The sequence below is a fragment of the Bombina bombina genome, chromosome 1 (genome assembly GCF_027579735.1).
Source record: "Bombina bombina isolate aBomBom1 chromosome 1, aBomBom1.pri, whole genome shotgun sequence".
Classification (NCBI taxonomy): domain Eukaryota; kingdom Metazoa; phylum Chordata; class Amphibia; order Anura; family Bombinatoridae; genus Bombina; species Bombina bombina.
In genome coordinates this window covers 1,036,457,368-1,036,475,059 of record NC_069499.1, presented here as the reverse complement: position 1 = coordinate 1,036,475,059, position 17,692 = coordinate 1,036,457,368, and the positions used below count along the sequence as shown (strand labels likewise).

At 39.4% G+C, this 17,692-nt stretch overlaps 1 protein-coding gene across 2 annotated transcripts in view; it reads left to right on the top strand.

Moving 5' to 3' along the window:
- RIMS4 (regulating synaptic membrane exocytosis 4) overlaps window positions 1-17,692 on the top strand; it is a 318,791-nt gene that overhangs the window by 288,549 nt on the left and 12,550 nt on the right. For both annotated transcript variants that reach the window (XM_053693445.1, XM_053693454.1), the window contains exon 5: window positions 3,139-3,278. In XM_053693445.1, the coding sequence (XP_053549420.1) occupies window positions 3,139-3,278 (140 nt within the window). The remainder of the gene's footprint in view (window positions 1-3,138; window positions 3,279-17,692) is intronic.

The following is a 17,692-nucleotide window of genomic DNA, read 5'->3' as shown; positions in this document are numbered from 1 at the left end:
CCCTCGGTTTATACCGGTTCCATTTGCACCGTTTCAGAATAACAACCTTTTATTTCAGTCATGTGACTGCTATTGAAAAGCTTTGGAAAGCAAAGTGCACTAATTAAAATAGCCAGTAGGTGGAGCTGTCCGCTTGTTTTGCAGCAAAGTTATGTAACTTAACAGCCTGAAATTGATGTGTGTACACAGAGGAGACATTAGCTATCGAGCAGCCACTTCCCTATTATCTTCCTGTCCAGCAGTTTCAGGTGGGGTTGCCTAACTGCTTATTAATCACTGCAGATTGAAATGCATAGAATAGGTGTAGACCCAATATTATCTAACATGCTAACAATGCAGAGAACTGATTGCAGAAAAATGCAAGTAAGAAACGTTTTTGTTCATTAAACTTAGTTTGATGATGCAGTCTGTTGTGTGACTATTTTATTAGGTGATGTTTAGCAAATGTTTTTGTTCATTAACTCCTTAATGACCACAGCACTTTTCCATTTTCTGTCCGTTTGGGACCAAGGCTATTTTTACATTTTTGCGGTGTTTGTGTTTGTGTTTAGCTGTAATTTTCATCTTACTCATTTACTGTACCCACACATATTATATACCGTTTTTCTCGCCATTAAATGGACTTTCTAAAGATACCATTATTTTCATCATATCTTATAATTTACTATAAAAAAAATTATAAAATATGAGGAAAAAATTGAAAAAAACACACTTTTTCTAACTTTGACCCCCAAAATCTGTTACACATCTACAACCACCAAAAAACACCCATGCTAAATAGTTTCTAAATTTTGTTCTGAGTTTAGAAATACCCAATGTTTACATCTTCTTTGCTTTTTTTGTAAGTTATAGGGCCATAAATACAAGTAGCACTTTGCTATTTCCAAACCATTATTTTTCAAAATTAGCGCTAGTTACATTAGAACACTAATATCTTTCAGGAATCTCTGAATATCCATTGACATGTATATAATTTTTTTTAGTAGACATCCCAAAGTATTGATCTAGGCCCATTTTGGTATATTTCATGCCACCATTTCACCGCCAAATGCGATTAAATACAAAAAATCGTTCACTTTTTTACAATTTGTTTCACAAACTTTTGGTTTCTCACTGAAATTATTTACAAACAGCTTGTGCAATTATAGCTTAAATGGTTGTAAATTCTTCTCTGGGATCCCCTTTGTTCAGAAATAGCAGACATATATGGCTTTGGCGTTGCTTTTTAGTAATTAGAAGGCTGCTAAATGCCACTGCGCACTACACGTGTATTATGCCCAGCAGTGAAGGGGTTAATTATGGAGCATGTAGGGAGCTTCTAGGGTTAATTTTAGCTTTAGTGTAGTGTAGTAGACAACCCCAAGTATTGATCTAGGCCCATTTTGGTATATTTCATGCCACCATTTCACCGCCAAATGCGATCAAATTAAAAAAAACGTTAAATTTTTCACAATTTTAGGTTTCTCACTGAAATCATTTACAAACAGCTTGTGCAATTATGGCACAAATGGTTGTAAATGCTTCTCTGGGATCCCCTTTGTTCAGAAATAGCAGACATATATGGCTTTGGCGTTGCTTTTTGGTAATTAGAAGGCCGCCAAATGCCGCTGCATTTCACACGTGTATTATGGCTAGCAGTGAAGGGGTTAATTATGTAGCTTGTAGGGAGCTTGCAGGGTTAATTTTAGCTTTAGTGTAGAGCTCAGCCTCCCACCTGAAACATGAGACCCCCTGATCTCTCCCAAACAGCTCTCTTCCCTCCCCCACCCCCCAATTGTCCCCGCCATCTTAAGTACTGGCAGAAACTCTGCCAGTACTAAAATAAAAGCTATATTTGGTTGTTTTTTTTTTTTAGCATATTTACATATGCTGCTGTGTAGGATCTCCCCTTAGCCCCCAGCCTTACTGATCCCCCACCAAAGAGCTCTCTAACCCTCCCCCTCTGCCTTAATGGGCGCCATCTTGGGTACTGGCAGCTGTCTGCCAGTACCCAGTTTAGTGAAAAAATGTGCCTTTTTTAAAAAAAAAAACCCTTTTCTGCAGTGTAGCTTCCCCCCCCCCCAAGATCAACCCCCCACCCCTTCCACATCTCTTAGCTGTTATTTACAGCTTTAAAAAAGTTATTTGATGTACTTTTTAAACTTTATTTTTCTGTAGTGTAGCGGTTCCCTCACGCTCCCGCCCCGTGCACGCGCCCGCTCGCCGCCCCCCGTGCACGCGCGCGCTCCCGTGCGCGCTCCCGCCCCTCCCGCCCCCGATCCCGCCCCCCTCCACTCCACTGGGCACATCGATGGCCGCCCACCCGCCTCCCAGACTTGCTCCCACCCACCAACGATACCGGCCACCGATGTCCGGTGCAGAGAGGGCCACAGAGTGGCTCTCTCTGCATCGGATGGCCAAGGGGGGTTATTGCAGGATGCCTCCATATCGAGGCATCACTGCAATAACCGGAAAGCAGCTGGAAGCGAGCAGGATCGCTTCCAGCTGCTTTCCAGACCAAGGACGTACGCCACACGTCCTCGGTCATTAAGTGTATTTTTTTTGAGGACGTGTGGCGTACGTCCTTGGTCCTTAAGGGGTTAAACTTAGTTTGATGATTATACAATCTATATTATTACGTTTATAATGCTGTTTAGCATTTAAAGTCTTCATTCCAAAGCTTTAAAAATAATGTATTAGGTGTTACTTATGACAATTTTGAGAGGGGCCTGGAACCTAACCCCCTCACTTCCCATTGACTTACATTATAAACTGGGTTTCAATTTACAAAGGTTTCGATTTACAACCATTCCTCCTGTAACCTAACCCGGGCATAAAAATTTACAAAAATATATAGAAATAAAAAAAATATTTTGCTTCTAAGCGAGCAATAAAAAGCAATAAAAGAAAAGGCTTTAGAATTACAAAACTCCATCCATCCAAACTCTAGTATTTAATGCACAGGAGTATCATGCTCTAACTTTTAGCTTTAATCTTGTAATACCAGAGCTAACTTAAGAGGGCTATTGACTTACCTTAGAGCTCATTTAGCGCTCAAGATCGAAAAAAACGCCCTACTTGTAACCTAGCCTAAACTGTTTAGTATATTTAATTGGAGCACTGTATTAAACTGTTTTTATTTTATATTTTCTTTTTCAGCTGCTTATATAAAGGTTTACCTATTAGAAAATGGAGTATGTATCGCAAAGAAAAAGACGAAAATTGCTCGAAAATCATTAGATCCATTATACAATCAGGTGCTTGTGTTTTCTGAAAATCCACAAGGAAAAGTATTGCAGGTATGTAAATGCACAATGTTCTTAATACATGAGAATGTTTGCAAATATACAGACACATAATTCATGTCATGTCAATAACTAGCTAATATTATACATGAGTTCCTTTATTGAATTTATATTTTCTGATATTCTAAAGTTAGTGACATTTTTGGACAGAAAGTATGAAACGTAAAAAGAGTGGGAGATAAATAGCTTGATAGTAAGTAAGATTTACTGAGCATATATAGCAGTCCAAAAATGACTCACTAGAAAAATTACCCAGGTCAACATATAATTTGCTTAAAGCTTATTGATGCAAAAGGAACTGGCTCTAAATTGTATATGCACATCATCAACTGAAAGCTGGAAAACACAAATTGTTCATATTTTTTAATGGTTTTATTTGTTCCTAATTTAACAGAAAAAGTGTGATATGGAGATACATGCAGTGATTAAAATACAACTATAAATGTTTTCCAAACTAAAATGTGGTCATTAAGCAGGGAACCCTTTCTTTCTCATTAGGCAATACCAGCAACTACTTATGGCAATTGGCCAAATACAACCAATTAGAAGTTGCATTTGCTGATAATACTGATTACACATCTTAACATAGGCGAGCGCACAGGGTTTGCCGGGTGTGCCTGGGCACACACTAATCTCCCCCTTTCACACAGGGCCAGAGGAGCGCTGTAGCATAATAAAGAGCAAGTAGAGAGGTCAAAGATCTCCCCTGACTGATCCCACACCCATCACATAGCACCCCCTCCCTTTGAGAGGTGCCTGCGCTGGTTAATTGCGTCTTGAGTCTGGTTTTGCCAGGATTCTGTGCATGTATTTCTGGCATGCAACAGACAAGCGGTGAGGGAAGCAGTGGATATAACATGATGTGTCATGTTCCCACCCCCTCCTTAAAGTGCACCACCGCCACATGCCAGAAATAGCACTGAGGTTAGAGTGGGGAGGGGGTTTGAGTGGGATAAGGGGTCTGAACATGAAAGGAGGTGGGAGAAAAGGCATGAGAGAGGGGAGAGAGAAGGGGCATGGCCATGGAAGGGGGGAGAAAAAAATGGGCATGGAAGGTGGGAGAGAGGGAGTAAGAAGGAAAATGGGCATGGGGAGGCAGTAGAGAGAAGGGGTATGTGCATGGGAGGGGGGTGAGGGTGAGTATGTATGTGTATATTTATATGTGTTTATAATCAGTGTGCGTGAGTGTGTATGTGTATATATGTGTTTATAATCAGTGTGCGTGAGTGTGTAAGTGTATATATGTGTTTATAATCAGTTTGCGTGAGTGCGTATGTGTATATATGTGTTTATAATCAGTGTGCGTGAGTGTGTAAGTGTATATATGTGTTTATAATCAGTGTGCGTGAGGGTGTAAGTGTATATATGTGTTTATAATCATTGTGCGTGAGTGTGTATGTGTATATATGTGTTTATAATCATTGTGCGTGAGTGTGTATGTGTATATATATGTTTATAATCAGTGTGCGTGCGTGTGTAAGTGTATATATGTGTTTATAATCAGTGTGCGTGAGTGTGTAAGTGTATATATGTGTTTATAATCAGTGTTAGTGTGTATGTGTATATATGTGATTATAATCAGTGTGCGTGAGTGTGTAAGTGTATATATGTGTTTATAATCAGTGTGCGTGAGTGTGTAAGTGTATATATGTGTTTATAATCAGTGTGTGTGCGTGTGTAAGTGTATATATGTGTTTATAATCAGTGTGCGTGAGTGTGTATGTGTATATATGTGTTTATAATCAGTGTGCGTGAGTGTGTAAGTGTATATATGTGTGTGTACATGGGTACATGTGTATATGCGCGTGTGTGCACACCCACCAGCTGCACACCCTAATGCTGTGCACACGTCTATACATCTTATTGATAAGCTTAAAGGGAGACAGTTTACCCTAAAGTTTTCTTCTTTTTAATTTGTTCCCAATGATCCATTTTACCTACTAGAGTGTATCAAATTGTTTACAAAAAGTTAATTTACCTTTATATTGGCATTTTAAATAGCTGATTTTGACTGTGGTATTTCTATCTATGCTGAAACTTTCTATACTTAAAGAGACATGAAACTCATGATTCAGACAGAGAATACAATTCTAAACAACTTTCCAGTTTACTTCTATCATCTAATTTGCTTCATTCTCTTTGTTTGAAGAAGCAGCAATGCCTTACTGGGAGCTAGCTGAACACCAGTTGAGCCAGTAACATGTGGCATATATGTGCAACTACTAATTAGCAGCTCCTTAGTTTACCTAGGTATCCTTTTCAACAAATGATTCCAAGAAAACAAAACAAAAAAGATTATATAAGTACATAGGAAAGTTGTTTAAAATTTCAAACTGAAAGAAAAAAAATAGGTTTCCCTTTTACTTCTGTTATCAATTTTTCTTCATTTCCTTTGTATCCTTTGTTGAAAAGCAGGAAGGTAAGTTCATCAGCGCTCATGTGTCTACATCACTATATGGCATCAGTTTTACTGTCATGTAGTGCTTCAGGCATGTGCACGCTACCTACCTAGGTATCTCTTCAACAAAGAATAACATAGGAACAACATTGAATACTTTTTGAAAATTGTATTCTCTATATGGATAATTGTATTCTCTTACTGGATAATTTGGGTTTCATGCCTCTTTAAGTATAGGCTATAGAAAAGCAGTGTGAACAGCAGAAGAAATTACACTCCCAGTAGGAATTAGGAGAAATAAGCAATAAAATGTTATCTTTAAATTGTTCTCTCTAACACCCTAACAATTCAAAACATAAACAGGCTGAAGGGAAAATGCCTGTTTGGATTCGCAGTCCTTCAATCTGTTGATGTATTAAAAAAAAAGTGGGCTGAACCTTGCTGTGCTGACGAGTGGCGATCTTTTTACCGTAGTTGTCGGACTTCAACAAAAGTCCGACAACATCACCACTGGGCTGCGATGTCGACGGCGGAGGAAAGGGGGGGCTGTCTTTAAAGTGTGTTTACACAAAATAGACTCTGCTTACATGAAAAAATAAAAGTTTTGCATGTAATAACACTTCAAATTATACATATGTAGATTCAGTATCACTGCACATTCACTAGATTTGTCACACTGGGAAATAACACCACTGGAAAGCAGGTGAGACTCATATGGCTGAAAAGGAACAGCTCAAATGAAGGACAGTGCTTTGAATATTAAGAACCTACAGCAATCTTTTCCTATTAAAATACAGGTTACTCCCAGTAAAATGATATAACGCCTATATATGATTTGCTAGCTTTCTCAACATCGCAACAAATCCATTTTGAATATCTTGCAGCCTCGTGGCACTATCATGCTCATTCCATTCTAATGGTTTGTGGTTTCAAAGAACAAAACCAGCTATTTGATGTACTAAAATAAACCCAAATAAGCAATTTTTCATCCATTTTATACTTTGCAGCTGGTATAGCAAGTCACTGGAAACACATTTTACAGTACACTGTCCCTTTAACAAACATAAATGGAGAAAAAAGCTGGGAGAAGCCCATTATATTTGGTCTATTACTAAGAGCATTGTAAATCTAGGCCATGCAAAAAACATAATTATACATACAAGAAAAATGTCATCATGTTATAAGCCACAGTATAGTAACAGCCCCTGTTGTTAGTAGTGTTGGGTAAGGCATCAGTTTTACTACCACAGACACCTAAAAAAAAATATACAACATCGTTAACAGCATTTATGCAGACATAACTCAAAATGGCAAATAGAGCTTAAAGTGATCCTACTCAATAAGTTAACTCCCATCACTGAGTTGTCCTCTTCCAACATGGCCTCTCCTAGACCACTGTTAGCCCTAATTGTGACCCTGTTTAATTGTCATATAAATCTAAGCATGGTTTTTCACTGCAATGGCCCCATAACAAACAAGACCCCACATTGTGACAACCCTGCAAGATAAATCCCAACCCATAATAATATCCCCAATGTGCTCCACATTCTGCCAGGACAGCAATTGCTAGGGTTAAAGAACAATTAAAAGAGACATGAAACCCACATTTTATATTTCATGATACAGATAGAATATACAATTGTTATCAACTTTCCAGTTAACTTCTTTTATTATATTTGTTACATTCTCTTGGTATTCTATATTGAAGAAACAGCAATGCATCACTGGGAAATAGCTGAACACATTGGTAAGCCAACGGCAAGAGGAATATATATGCAGCCACCAATCAGCAGCTAGCTCCCTGCTCCTAAGCCTTTTTTTCAAGAGAGGATACCAAGAAAGGGAAGCAAATTAGGTAATAGAAGTAAACTGAAAGGTTGTTTAAAATTGTTTTTTTGTTATTTGAATCATGAAAAATAAATTTAAGTTTCATCTCCCTTTAACATCAATGGGACAGTGTTACAGTTAGAGGTAACTAATGGTCTAGGGAAGTGAGGCAAATAAACTTTATCACAGTCACATCACTTATTTCCTTCTCTCTCTCTCTCTCTCTCTCTCTCTCTCTCTCCCCCTCTCTTTCTCTCTCTCTATCTCTCTCTCTCCCTCTCTCTCCCCCTCTCTTTCTCTCTCTCTCTCTCTCCCTCTCTCTCCCCCTCTCTTTCTCTCTCTCTCCCTCTCTCTCCCCCTCTCTATCTCTCTCTCCCTCCCTCTCTCTGCCCCGCCCTCTCTCTCTCTCTCTCTCTGCCCCTCTCTTTCTCTCTCCCCCTCTCTTTCTCTCTCTCTCTCTCTCTCTCTCTCCCCCTCTCTTTCTCTCTCTCTCTCCCCCTCTCTTTCTCTCTCTCTCTCTCTCTTTCTCTCTCTCTCTTTCTCTCTCTCCCTCTCTTTCTCTCCCCCTCTCTTTCTCTCCCCCTCTCTTTCTCTCCCCCTCTCTCTCTCTCTCTCTCTCTCTCTCTCTCTCTCTCTCTCTCTCTCTCTCTCTCTCTCTCTATCTCTCTCCCTCTCTCTCTCCCTCTCTCTCTCTCTCTCTCTCTCTCTCTTTCTCTCCCCCTCTCTTTCTCTCCCCCTCTCTAGGGGCTAGCGGCTGCATATTGTTAAAACATGCCTGCATCTTTTAAATATAATATATACCTGCATTATTTGAGAAAAATATAACCTATATGCCTGCATTGTTTTCTTGTTAAAAAAATAAGCTAAATAAAACATAACAAAGAGCTCCTCCAAATAACACTCACGGTGACAAAAGTCATCCACACCCGGTCTCCTGTATTTGCCAGGACGAATCGGCTCCTTCCACACAACCTCAATGGGTCACTCTCCACCACCGCTGCACAAATGTGAGAGCCTGCCCCCTCCCGACCCGATAACATACTGATTAAAGGCCGCATCCGAATTTAAAGATTTCAATTAGGGGGGAAAAGTGCGGCCTATATTCGGAACAATACTTCATATATATATATATACCTTTTGTAATTGGCTCACCAGATGTGTTTAGCTAAGTCCCAATAGTGCATTACTGCTCTGGAGTTGACTTTAACTATGTGTTTTTCTTTTTGCCCTTTAATGTTCCTTTAATGCACTTTTCAGTGTTTTCATTTCACCTTGAAAGAATTGACTCCATCGCGCTCTGGCAAGAAAAAGGGGTTATTTCCTTTCTCTATATTAATCAATAGTAACAAATGTTCTTGCCAAACCCATAAAATGAAGACCATCCAATGAGTTGTTAAAATTACTGCCAAGAAGATAGCGTTACTTTTACTAGAAAACTAAACTTGATTAGAATCTTATAAGCATCATACTAAGATATAATCAAAATGTTACCTATGCCTGACAATTACATTTACAGTATAACGTGATCAAAACATTTGTATTGAGAGTAGGTAAATATAACCTTTTACATGTAGTATTAACAGTAGGTGCTCTTTAAAGGAAAATAAAAATTTTTTATGGTATCTAAAAGAGTGCATTTATAAAATGTATTTTTGTGTGTCTGTCTGTGTGTGTGTTTTTTTTTTTTTTTTTAAAACAAAGCATGATTTTGTCCTGCTAGTGAAGGCATGCCTGTGCTGACCAATAGGGCTGTGGGAGTTTTCCTTATTAGGCAATCCCAAGGGATAAGTTATTAACACAAGCCCTAAGGATGTTATTCAAATGCATTTCTTGAAAGTTTCAATATCAAATTTAACAGCTCAATTAAAATATTTATTTGCTTTTTTATATCCATGATAAAATATTTTTATTTAATTACCTTTAAAGGTAATATAATGTATTCTAGTAATTGGCCATAACCAACTGACCCATTAGGAGTTCAAGTAAAATAATAAGGGTTAGATTACAAGTAGCATGCTAATGTTAGCGCATGCAATATTGAAATGTCACACCCGCGTTAACTTATGTTTGTAATAGAAGTTGAAAGTAAATGGAACCGCACAAGCACAAACTAAATTTGCGCTCATCGGATTAACATGACTGAACAGGTTGCGTAAAAGGTTATGGTTAAAATAAAATGTTACACTCATATATACAATAACTAATAAAAAATATTCACATAGGTATTATAAATAAAAAAAAATTAAGGTTTAAAAAATATATTGTATATGACAAGGTATTTGAATGAAAAAGGCTATACTAGCTTCGGGTTAGCGCAGTTGGTCTACTGTGTGTCGGCTTAGTGCACGAGTGATGTGTTATTTTTTTTTTTCAGTTTAAGCTCTCCTTTGAAGTCTATGGGGAGAACAAAGTCGCAATATCCAAAGTTATGAAGTTAGCGCGCATCGGCCTTCGCTCACATTTTACTTTCAATGTGTAATACGCATGCTAACCGGCACACATTAAAAGTTTATTTCTGGTGGTGTTTGAGCAAAAGTGGCAGCGCTAAATAGCACACCACTTGTAATCTGGCCCTTAATAAATAATATATTTGATAATATATATATTATATTAATCTGGCCCTTAATAACAAATATATTTGATAATAGATAGTAACAGTCTCATATAGTGCTTTCAATTACCAATATCCTTACAGTTTGTTCTTAAAAGGAAAAGATAATAGTGCAGTAATCTTGTCATTTATATAACCCTTGTTTGTGCCAAATATTTAATGACATTTCAGGGAGCTGTATCATCTCTAATGAAACTTCAGACCTGAGCTCATTCAACCAGGTTAGAAACATTACAAGCTACTAGATCATGGAAAACAGAATGATTAAAACCAAGCTAAACACAAATACAGCTTGACAATTTATAAATTGTGTCACACATGGTTAAATATAATGGAGATTAGTGTGAATTAAAGGGACATTCCAGACAAAATTGGAATACACATGGATGCATTTCAGTTTGAATAGAATCATTTTTGCAATATACGTGTAAAAGCAAAAAGTGTATTTTTGCACCAGAATTTTAAACAAAGCATTTGCTCAGAGAGCCTAAGGTGCTTGTACCATCTGGTATGACTCAATTTGTTAATTGCTGACATTATACAAGCCCCACTGGTGCTCTGAGCAGCTGCAGTATATAAAATGCCGGTGCACTGAGAATATCTAGCTAGGCTTCACATGCACGTGCAGAGAAACATGTTAATACTAAAAGATTGATAACTTTTACTAGAAGCATTTTTGCCAATACAAGTATATTGCAAATATGTTTCTATTCAAAGAGGTAATTTGCATTTCAATTTTGACTAGACTATCTCGTTAAGATGGCACAGGATTCACAAACTTATCATTCTTTCAAGTTATTCATGCTAGCTGACTCACATAAGGTACCATAGTTGCCAACATTTGAATTTTTTTCCAGGGACACTTTCCAGCTGTCAATGAAATGAAATTTTTTACCACACCCCCTGCCCTAAGGTTCCGCCCACTTTGCCAAACCAACATAATTAGCATAGTTTAGCCCTGCCTATTTATTATAGTGTGATTTTATATATATATATATATATATATATATATATATACTAGTCTTAAAGCCTGTTCACACGGGCCACTTTTTGCAGTACAGCAGTCCCACCCCTTGCGCTCTCTCCCTCTCCCGTTCTTTTGCTCTCTCTCTCTCCCCCCCTTTTTTGCACTCTCTCTCCCCCTCTCCTTTGAGCTTTCTCTCTCCCCCTCTCTTTTGCGCTCTCTCTCCCCCTCTCTTTTGTTCTCTCTCCCTCCCCCTCTCTTTTGTGCTCTCTCTCCCCCCTCTCTTTTGCTCTCTCTCTCCCCCTCTCTTTTAAACTCTCTCTCTCCCCCCTCTCTTTTGAGCTCTCTCTCTCCCCCTCTCTTTTGCGCTCTCTCTCCCACCTCTCTTTTGCGCTCTCTCTCCCTCCCCTCTCTTTTGCGCTCTCTCTCCCCCTCTCTTTTGCACTCTCTCTCTCCCCCTCTCTTTTGCTGTCTCTCTCCCCCTCTCTCTTTTGCTGTCTCTCTCCCCCTCTCTCTTTTGCTGTCTCTCTCCCCCTCTCTTTTGCTGTCTCTCTCCCCCCTCTCTTTCGCCGTCTCTCTTCCCCCCTCTCTTTTGCTGTCTCTCTCCCCCCTCTCTTTTGCTGTCTCTCCCCCCCTCTCTTTTGCTGTCTCTCTCCCCCTCTCTCTTTTGCTGTCTCTCTCCCCCTCTCTTTTGCTGTCTCTCTCCCCCTCTCTTTTGCTGTCTCTCTCCCCCCTCTCTTTTGCTGTCTCTCCCCCCTCTCTTTTGCTGTCTCTCTCCACCTCTCTTTTGCTGTCTCTCTCCCCCCTCTCTTTTGCTGTCTCTCTCCCCCTCTCTTTTGCTGTCTCTCTCCCCTCTCTCTTTTGCTGTCTCTCTCCCCCTCTCTCTTTTGCTGTGTCTCTCTCCCTCTCTCTATCTACCTCTTCTGCTCTCTCTATTCACCATCTTCTGTTCTCTCTCCCCCCTCTCTTTTGAGCCCTCTCTCTCCCCCCTCTCTTTTGCGCTCTCTCTCTCCCCCCTATCTTTTGTGCTCTTTCTCCCCCCCTCTCTTTTGCGCTCTCTCTCCCCCCTCTCTTTTGCGCTCTGTCTCCCCCTCTCTTTTGCGCTCTCTCTCCACCCCTCTCTTTTGCGTTCTCTTCCCCCTCTCTTTTGTGCTGTCTCTCCACCTTCTCTTTTGTGCTCTGTCCCCCCTCTCTTTTGTGCTCTCTCTCTCCTCCCTCTTTTGCGCTCTCTCTTCCCCCTCTCTTTTGCACTCTCTCTCCCCCCCTCTCTTTTGCGCTCTCTCCCCCATCTCTTGTGCGCTCTCTGTCCCCCCTCTCTTTTGCTCTCTCTCTCCCCCCTCTCTTTTGCGCTCTCTCTCCCCCCTCTCTTTTGCTCTCTCTCTCTCTCTCCCTCTCTATCTCTCTCTCCCCCTCTCTCTCCCCCCTCTCTCTCTCCCCCGTCTCTCTCTCTCCCCTCTCTCTCTCTCTTTCTCTCTCTCTCCCCCCTCTCTCTCTCCCCTCTCTCTCCCCCTCTCTCTCTCCCCCTCTCTTTCCCCCTCTCTATCCCTCTTCCCTCTTTATCTCTGCCCCCTCTCTATCTCTCTATCTCTCACCCCTATCTATCTCTCTCCCCTCTATCACACGACCGCACCCGTCCTCGCCCCCTTCATGACCATTCATGTCCGGTCACGTCCCCTTCATGTCGGGCCACGCCCGGCCACGCCCACTTCTGCCACAGATCAGCTAGGGAGTCAAAGGCCAGGTGTGTTTGTCCTTGTGCTTTCTCTACTGAGCATGACAACTTCGGACAAACACACTTGGCCTTTTATTATATAGGATATATATACAGTATATATATATATATATATAATATATATATATATATATACTGTATGTATATATATATATATATATATATATATAAATATGAAACTAAAAGGTATAGAACAAATGAAGGAATATGCACTATAGCCATATTTTTAGTGCTACTTAGTAGATCACTATTATAGTTGTTGCTGATAAAAAGATTAATTTCTCTATTAACAGAAAGTAGTTTAGATTTTGACCATTATATTTACACCTGATTTATTCTTTTGCAAAAGATCATTATCACCCAGATCTGTACAGTGTGTATTAACCCTTCACTAGCAGCAGCTCATTGTCACCCAGATCTGTACAGTGCTAACTATTGAAACTATTGAAATGTCACACAGTTTGCAGCACTCAGCTGTGATTAAAGAACAGTGACAAAAGGAGTGGGCAGTACAAAATAGTGCAATACTGATAAACCCCCAAAGCTTACCTATCTATCTCTCCTCTAAACTAACTGAGTTCAACCAAAACAGTTATTCACTCACCTTACTACATCTGCTAAATATCTGCATAACCCCCAACTTTCCCCGATTTTCTCGGGGGTCTGTCCCCCTGTCCCGGGTTGCTAGCCATCTATCCCGATTTGTCCCAGGCATTAAAAAAAAAATTCTATTGGGCCCATACTCAGAAGCAGCTGGCTTTGCTCTTACAGGGTTAGATTCCTGTTAGATTTCCTGTGGAAAAGGAATGGTGTGTGGGTTAAGCAGGAGTAAGAAGGCTGTATACACTCTGACCACGGGTAATGGTGACCTCTCTAACCTACCTCTGGTAGTGATGATGCCTAACCCCTGGTGATAATACTAGCATGCCTTCAGTTTTATACAATGAGCAGTGCTAGTACCAGGGTAACGAACAGTGGCAGCCGCAGACTGCCAGCTAATGTTCTTGCCAACCCCATACAATGAATTTCAGATACCCATATATGATGTAGTGTGTGTGTCTATCTGTATCCATAACTGTGTATGTGTATCTGTATGTATAAGTTTATGCTATGTAGAGTGTGTGTGTGTCTGCATGTATAAATGTAAGCTATGTAGTGTGTGTATGTGTATCTGCATGTATAAGTGTGTATCTGCATGTATAAGTGTATGCTATTGTGTGTGTGTGTCTGCATGTATAAGTGTATACTATGTAGTGTCTGTGTATCTGCATGTATAAGTGTATGCTATGTAATGTGTGTGTGTGTGTATCTGCATGTATAAGTGTATACTATGTAGTGTCTGTGTATCTTCCTGTATACGTGTATGCTATGTAGTGTGTGTGTATCTGCATGTGTAAGTGTATGCTATGTAGTGTGTGTGTGTATCTGCATGTGTAAGTGTATGCTATGTAGTGTGTGTATCTGCATGTGTAAGTGTATGCTATGTAGTGTGTGTGTATCTGCATGTGTAAGTGTATGCTATGTAGTGTGTGTGTATCTTCATGTATAAGTGTACGCTATGTAGTGTGTGTGTATCTGCATGTGTAAGTCTATGCTATATAGTGTGCTACTGTGCATTTTTGCTGACTTTAAAGGCCAGAATCTAGAATATTAATGGGGAATGCAGAGAGCAGTTTTAAATAATTTATTATTAAATGTCCAATTCAGATAAAAATATTTAGCAATTTCTTTGCAAATGCTAATTAAATACATAGCTCACTTAGCCATACCAGTGGTTTGAGCTTGTGTTTGCCAAGGGCGGGGGGGGGGGGGAGCTTGTCCCTCTTTTGAATTTTGAAATGTTGGGAGGTATGTATCTGTACCCTGCTCAAACAGATCCTAGCACCAATTTCACATTATTTTTCCATGGTGATTGATAAATGATCCATAGATTATCTGTGTGAAGAATGTTTGATCTGAATCAGAAGCAGGAAGTCCCCCATGGCAAGAACCTCTGTAGACAAGCAGCTAGACATTCAGTTTCCTGTTATGCTTCGCTTTGACAGTGACACCTGCTGGCGGATCTCGGAATTGCAGAAAAAACGTTTTTGTTTTTTTTGTTTTTTTAAATAACACGAGGAAAAGTGCAGGGACAATCTGGGACATTTAAATGGCAGGGACAGGGTCCCAAATTCCGGGACTGTCCTGGGAAAAACGGGACTGTTGGCAACTATGAGCTACACCCCATTTGCATCACAGCATTATTCTCTAAGGAAGATTATTAGAGAAGATGGTGGAATTTTGATGCTGATTAAAACATTAAAGTGACAAGAAACCCCAAACATTTCCTTCATAATTCGGATAGAACATACAATTTTAAGCAATTTTCAAATTTACTTTTATTATCAAATATGCTTCATTCTCTTGTTATAATTTGCTGAAGGAACAGCATGGCACTACTGACAGCTAGCTAATCACAAGAAACAAATGTATGCAGGCACCAATCACCAGCTAGCTCTCACTAGTGTAGAATATATGCATATTCATTTTTAACAATGAATACCAAGAGAACAAAGCACATTTGAAAATAAAAGTGATTTTAAAAGTATCTTAAAATTGCATGCTCTATTTGATTCTTGTAAGTTTAACTTTGACTTTCCTACCCCTTTAAGAAAATGATGCAACGTGTTAGATGTTGTAAATTGAAGAAATAAGAAAAGATCACGTCATGAGATGTGAGGAAATTGGATGAGGAAACTAGGGGAAGGTTGTTCATGGTGTGCTGAGGAAAAACTTAAAAGTAGAGTAACTATTACTGTAACGCTAAAAATTGCAACTAGTTCTCCCTCCACCACAGTATCCACCAAAGTCTTGCAAGCTAACAGCTCCGATGCCATGCCAGCGACTTGTGCACATTAAACTAGGTACATACTTTAAGGCAGGTATGAAATTGATGAGGATCCGGAGCAGAAGGAATTGGAAATTATGAAGGGCCTCAAGCTCTAGCACACCACGGATCTTGAGTCGCAACAGCGGGTAGCAAGATCTTATACACCAGAGGCACTGCCTGCAAACAATATCAAGACCCTATATGCTGGGAAGGAGAAAGCTCATTGGAAGGCTACACTGAAGATTCCACATCAAAAGTTGCTCCTGCTATCCCACCGTAATTGTGCCCCTGGCATCCAGACAATCACAGACCTTGCATCTAAATGGCTTGGGACTCATAGAAAAATACCGTAAGTGCGGTGGGACTTTAACTGCATATACCACCAAAACTCTGTGATGACCTATATGCTCTTCAGGAAAATAGGAGTGGGGTAAAACATTCATGACCTCTGAACAATGTTAGAGTAACTATAGGTTCCGTTTATCTATGCGCTTTACCTACATTTTTCATACCATTGGACGTCTGGTTCTAGAGTTCATGGTCCTTGCTTGGTCTCTATCCTGACATAGATAGCTCTCCAAATGATAAGCTGATAATCTGAGAACTGGGGAATCATACTATGTGTTAAGGCTAACAATGCGAATAATTTTTTATGTTATGCTTGTTCATCTAAGCATTAATTCAACATTCCCTGTTAACATAGTGTGTTCGTAGATGTGTTTTGCTGTTACTTTTCAGTTACAAGGATATGTTTGCATGATTTATTTAATCTACCCCTATGCATAGTAAAATACACCACTCCCTGATCGAAACTGAAATATCAGGGATAAAGGTATCCACTGCTCCAAATCCAGTCTTCTATCTGGCCGATTATGCCATCCTTACCATCTATAGCAATTTGGGGATAATTACATTTTACAGCATACTGTGTAACTGAACACATTACACTGGCTTTTTAATATATTAGCCTCCTGTATACTCCCAGAACCCTTATAAAAAGCTACTCCCAATATCTCCATGCACTTATAACGTGGGGTGCTGAAATATATCCATGGTCCCTCTGTTTATTGTGCTAATTCATAGGCTCCAAAAATACCTTAGAGTAAGCTAACTAATAAGTGTTTCTGTAAAGTGTTATAGTAAATATATGATTGGTGGGCTGTGTCACTTTACTATTCTATTCTTACTAATGGAGACATGAACTCGTTAAACATGCCTTGTGTATTATCATCAAGGCAAGATAGATAGAACCCTGAGAGTCTATGGATTAACAAATAATGTTATCTACTAACCCCCCAAATTAAGCATGTTTCACCCAGCTTTAGCTGAAATACAGTTAATTCAGACCTTGAACAGTTGTTGTTATATGAGACCTCAGGTTTCTCGTCTAATACTAGTCTGAATACTTCCGCATATCCATAGTAAGAGGGACTATATACCATATATGAATGGCACTTATATACAACCGCAGTCTTACAACAATTATGATTCTCAAATGTTGTGCTTTAACATTTTCCCCTACTATAAAGCCATTTTACTATGTTATTTGCAAAGTCCCCACACTCCTGTAGATTCAGGACCTTTTATATAGTTATTGTTTTGATTTTCCCCCATCCTGGCCTGAAACATATTTTAATGGTCTATAGATTAACCTTTAACCCCTTAATGACCACAGCACTTTTCCATTTTCTGTCTGTTTGGGACCAATGCTATTTTTACATTTTTGCAGTGTTTGTGTTTAGCTGTAATCTTCCTCTTTCTCATTTACTGTACCCACAAATATTATATACAGTTTTTCTCTTCATTAAATGGACTTTCTAAAGATACCATTATTTTCATCATATCTTATAATTTACTATAAAAAAATATATAAAATATGAGGAAAAAATGGAAAAAAACACACTTTTTCTAACTTTGACCCCCAAAATCTGTTACATATCTACAACCACCAAAAAACACCCATGCTAAATAGTTTCTAAATTTTGTCCTGAGTTTAGAAATACCCAA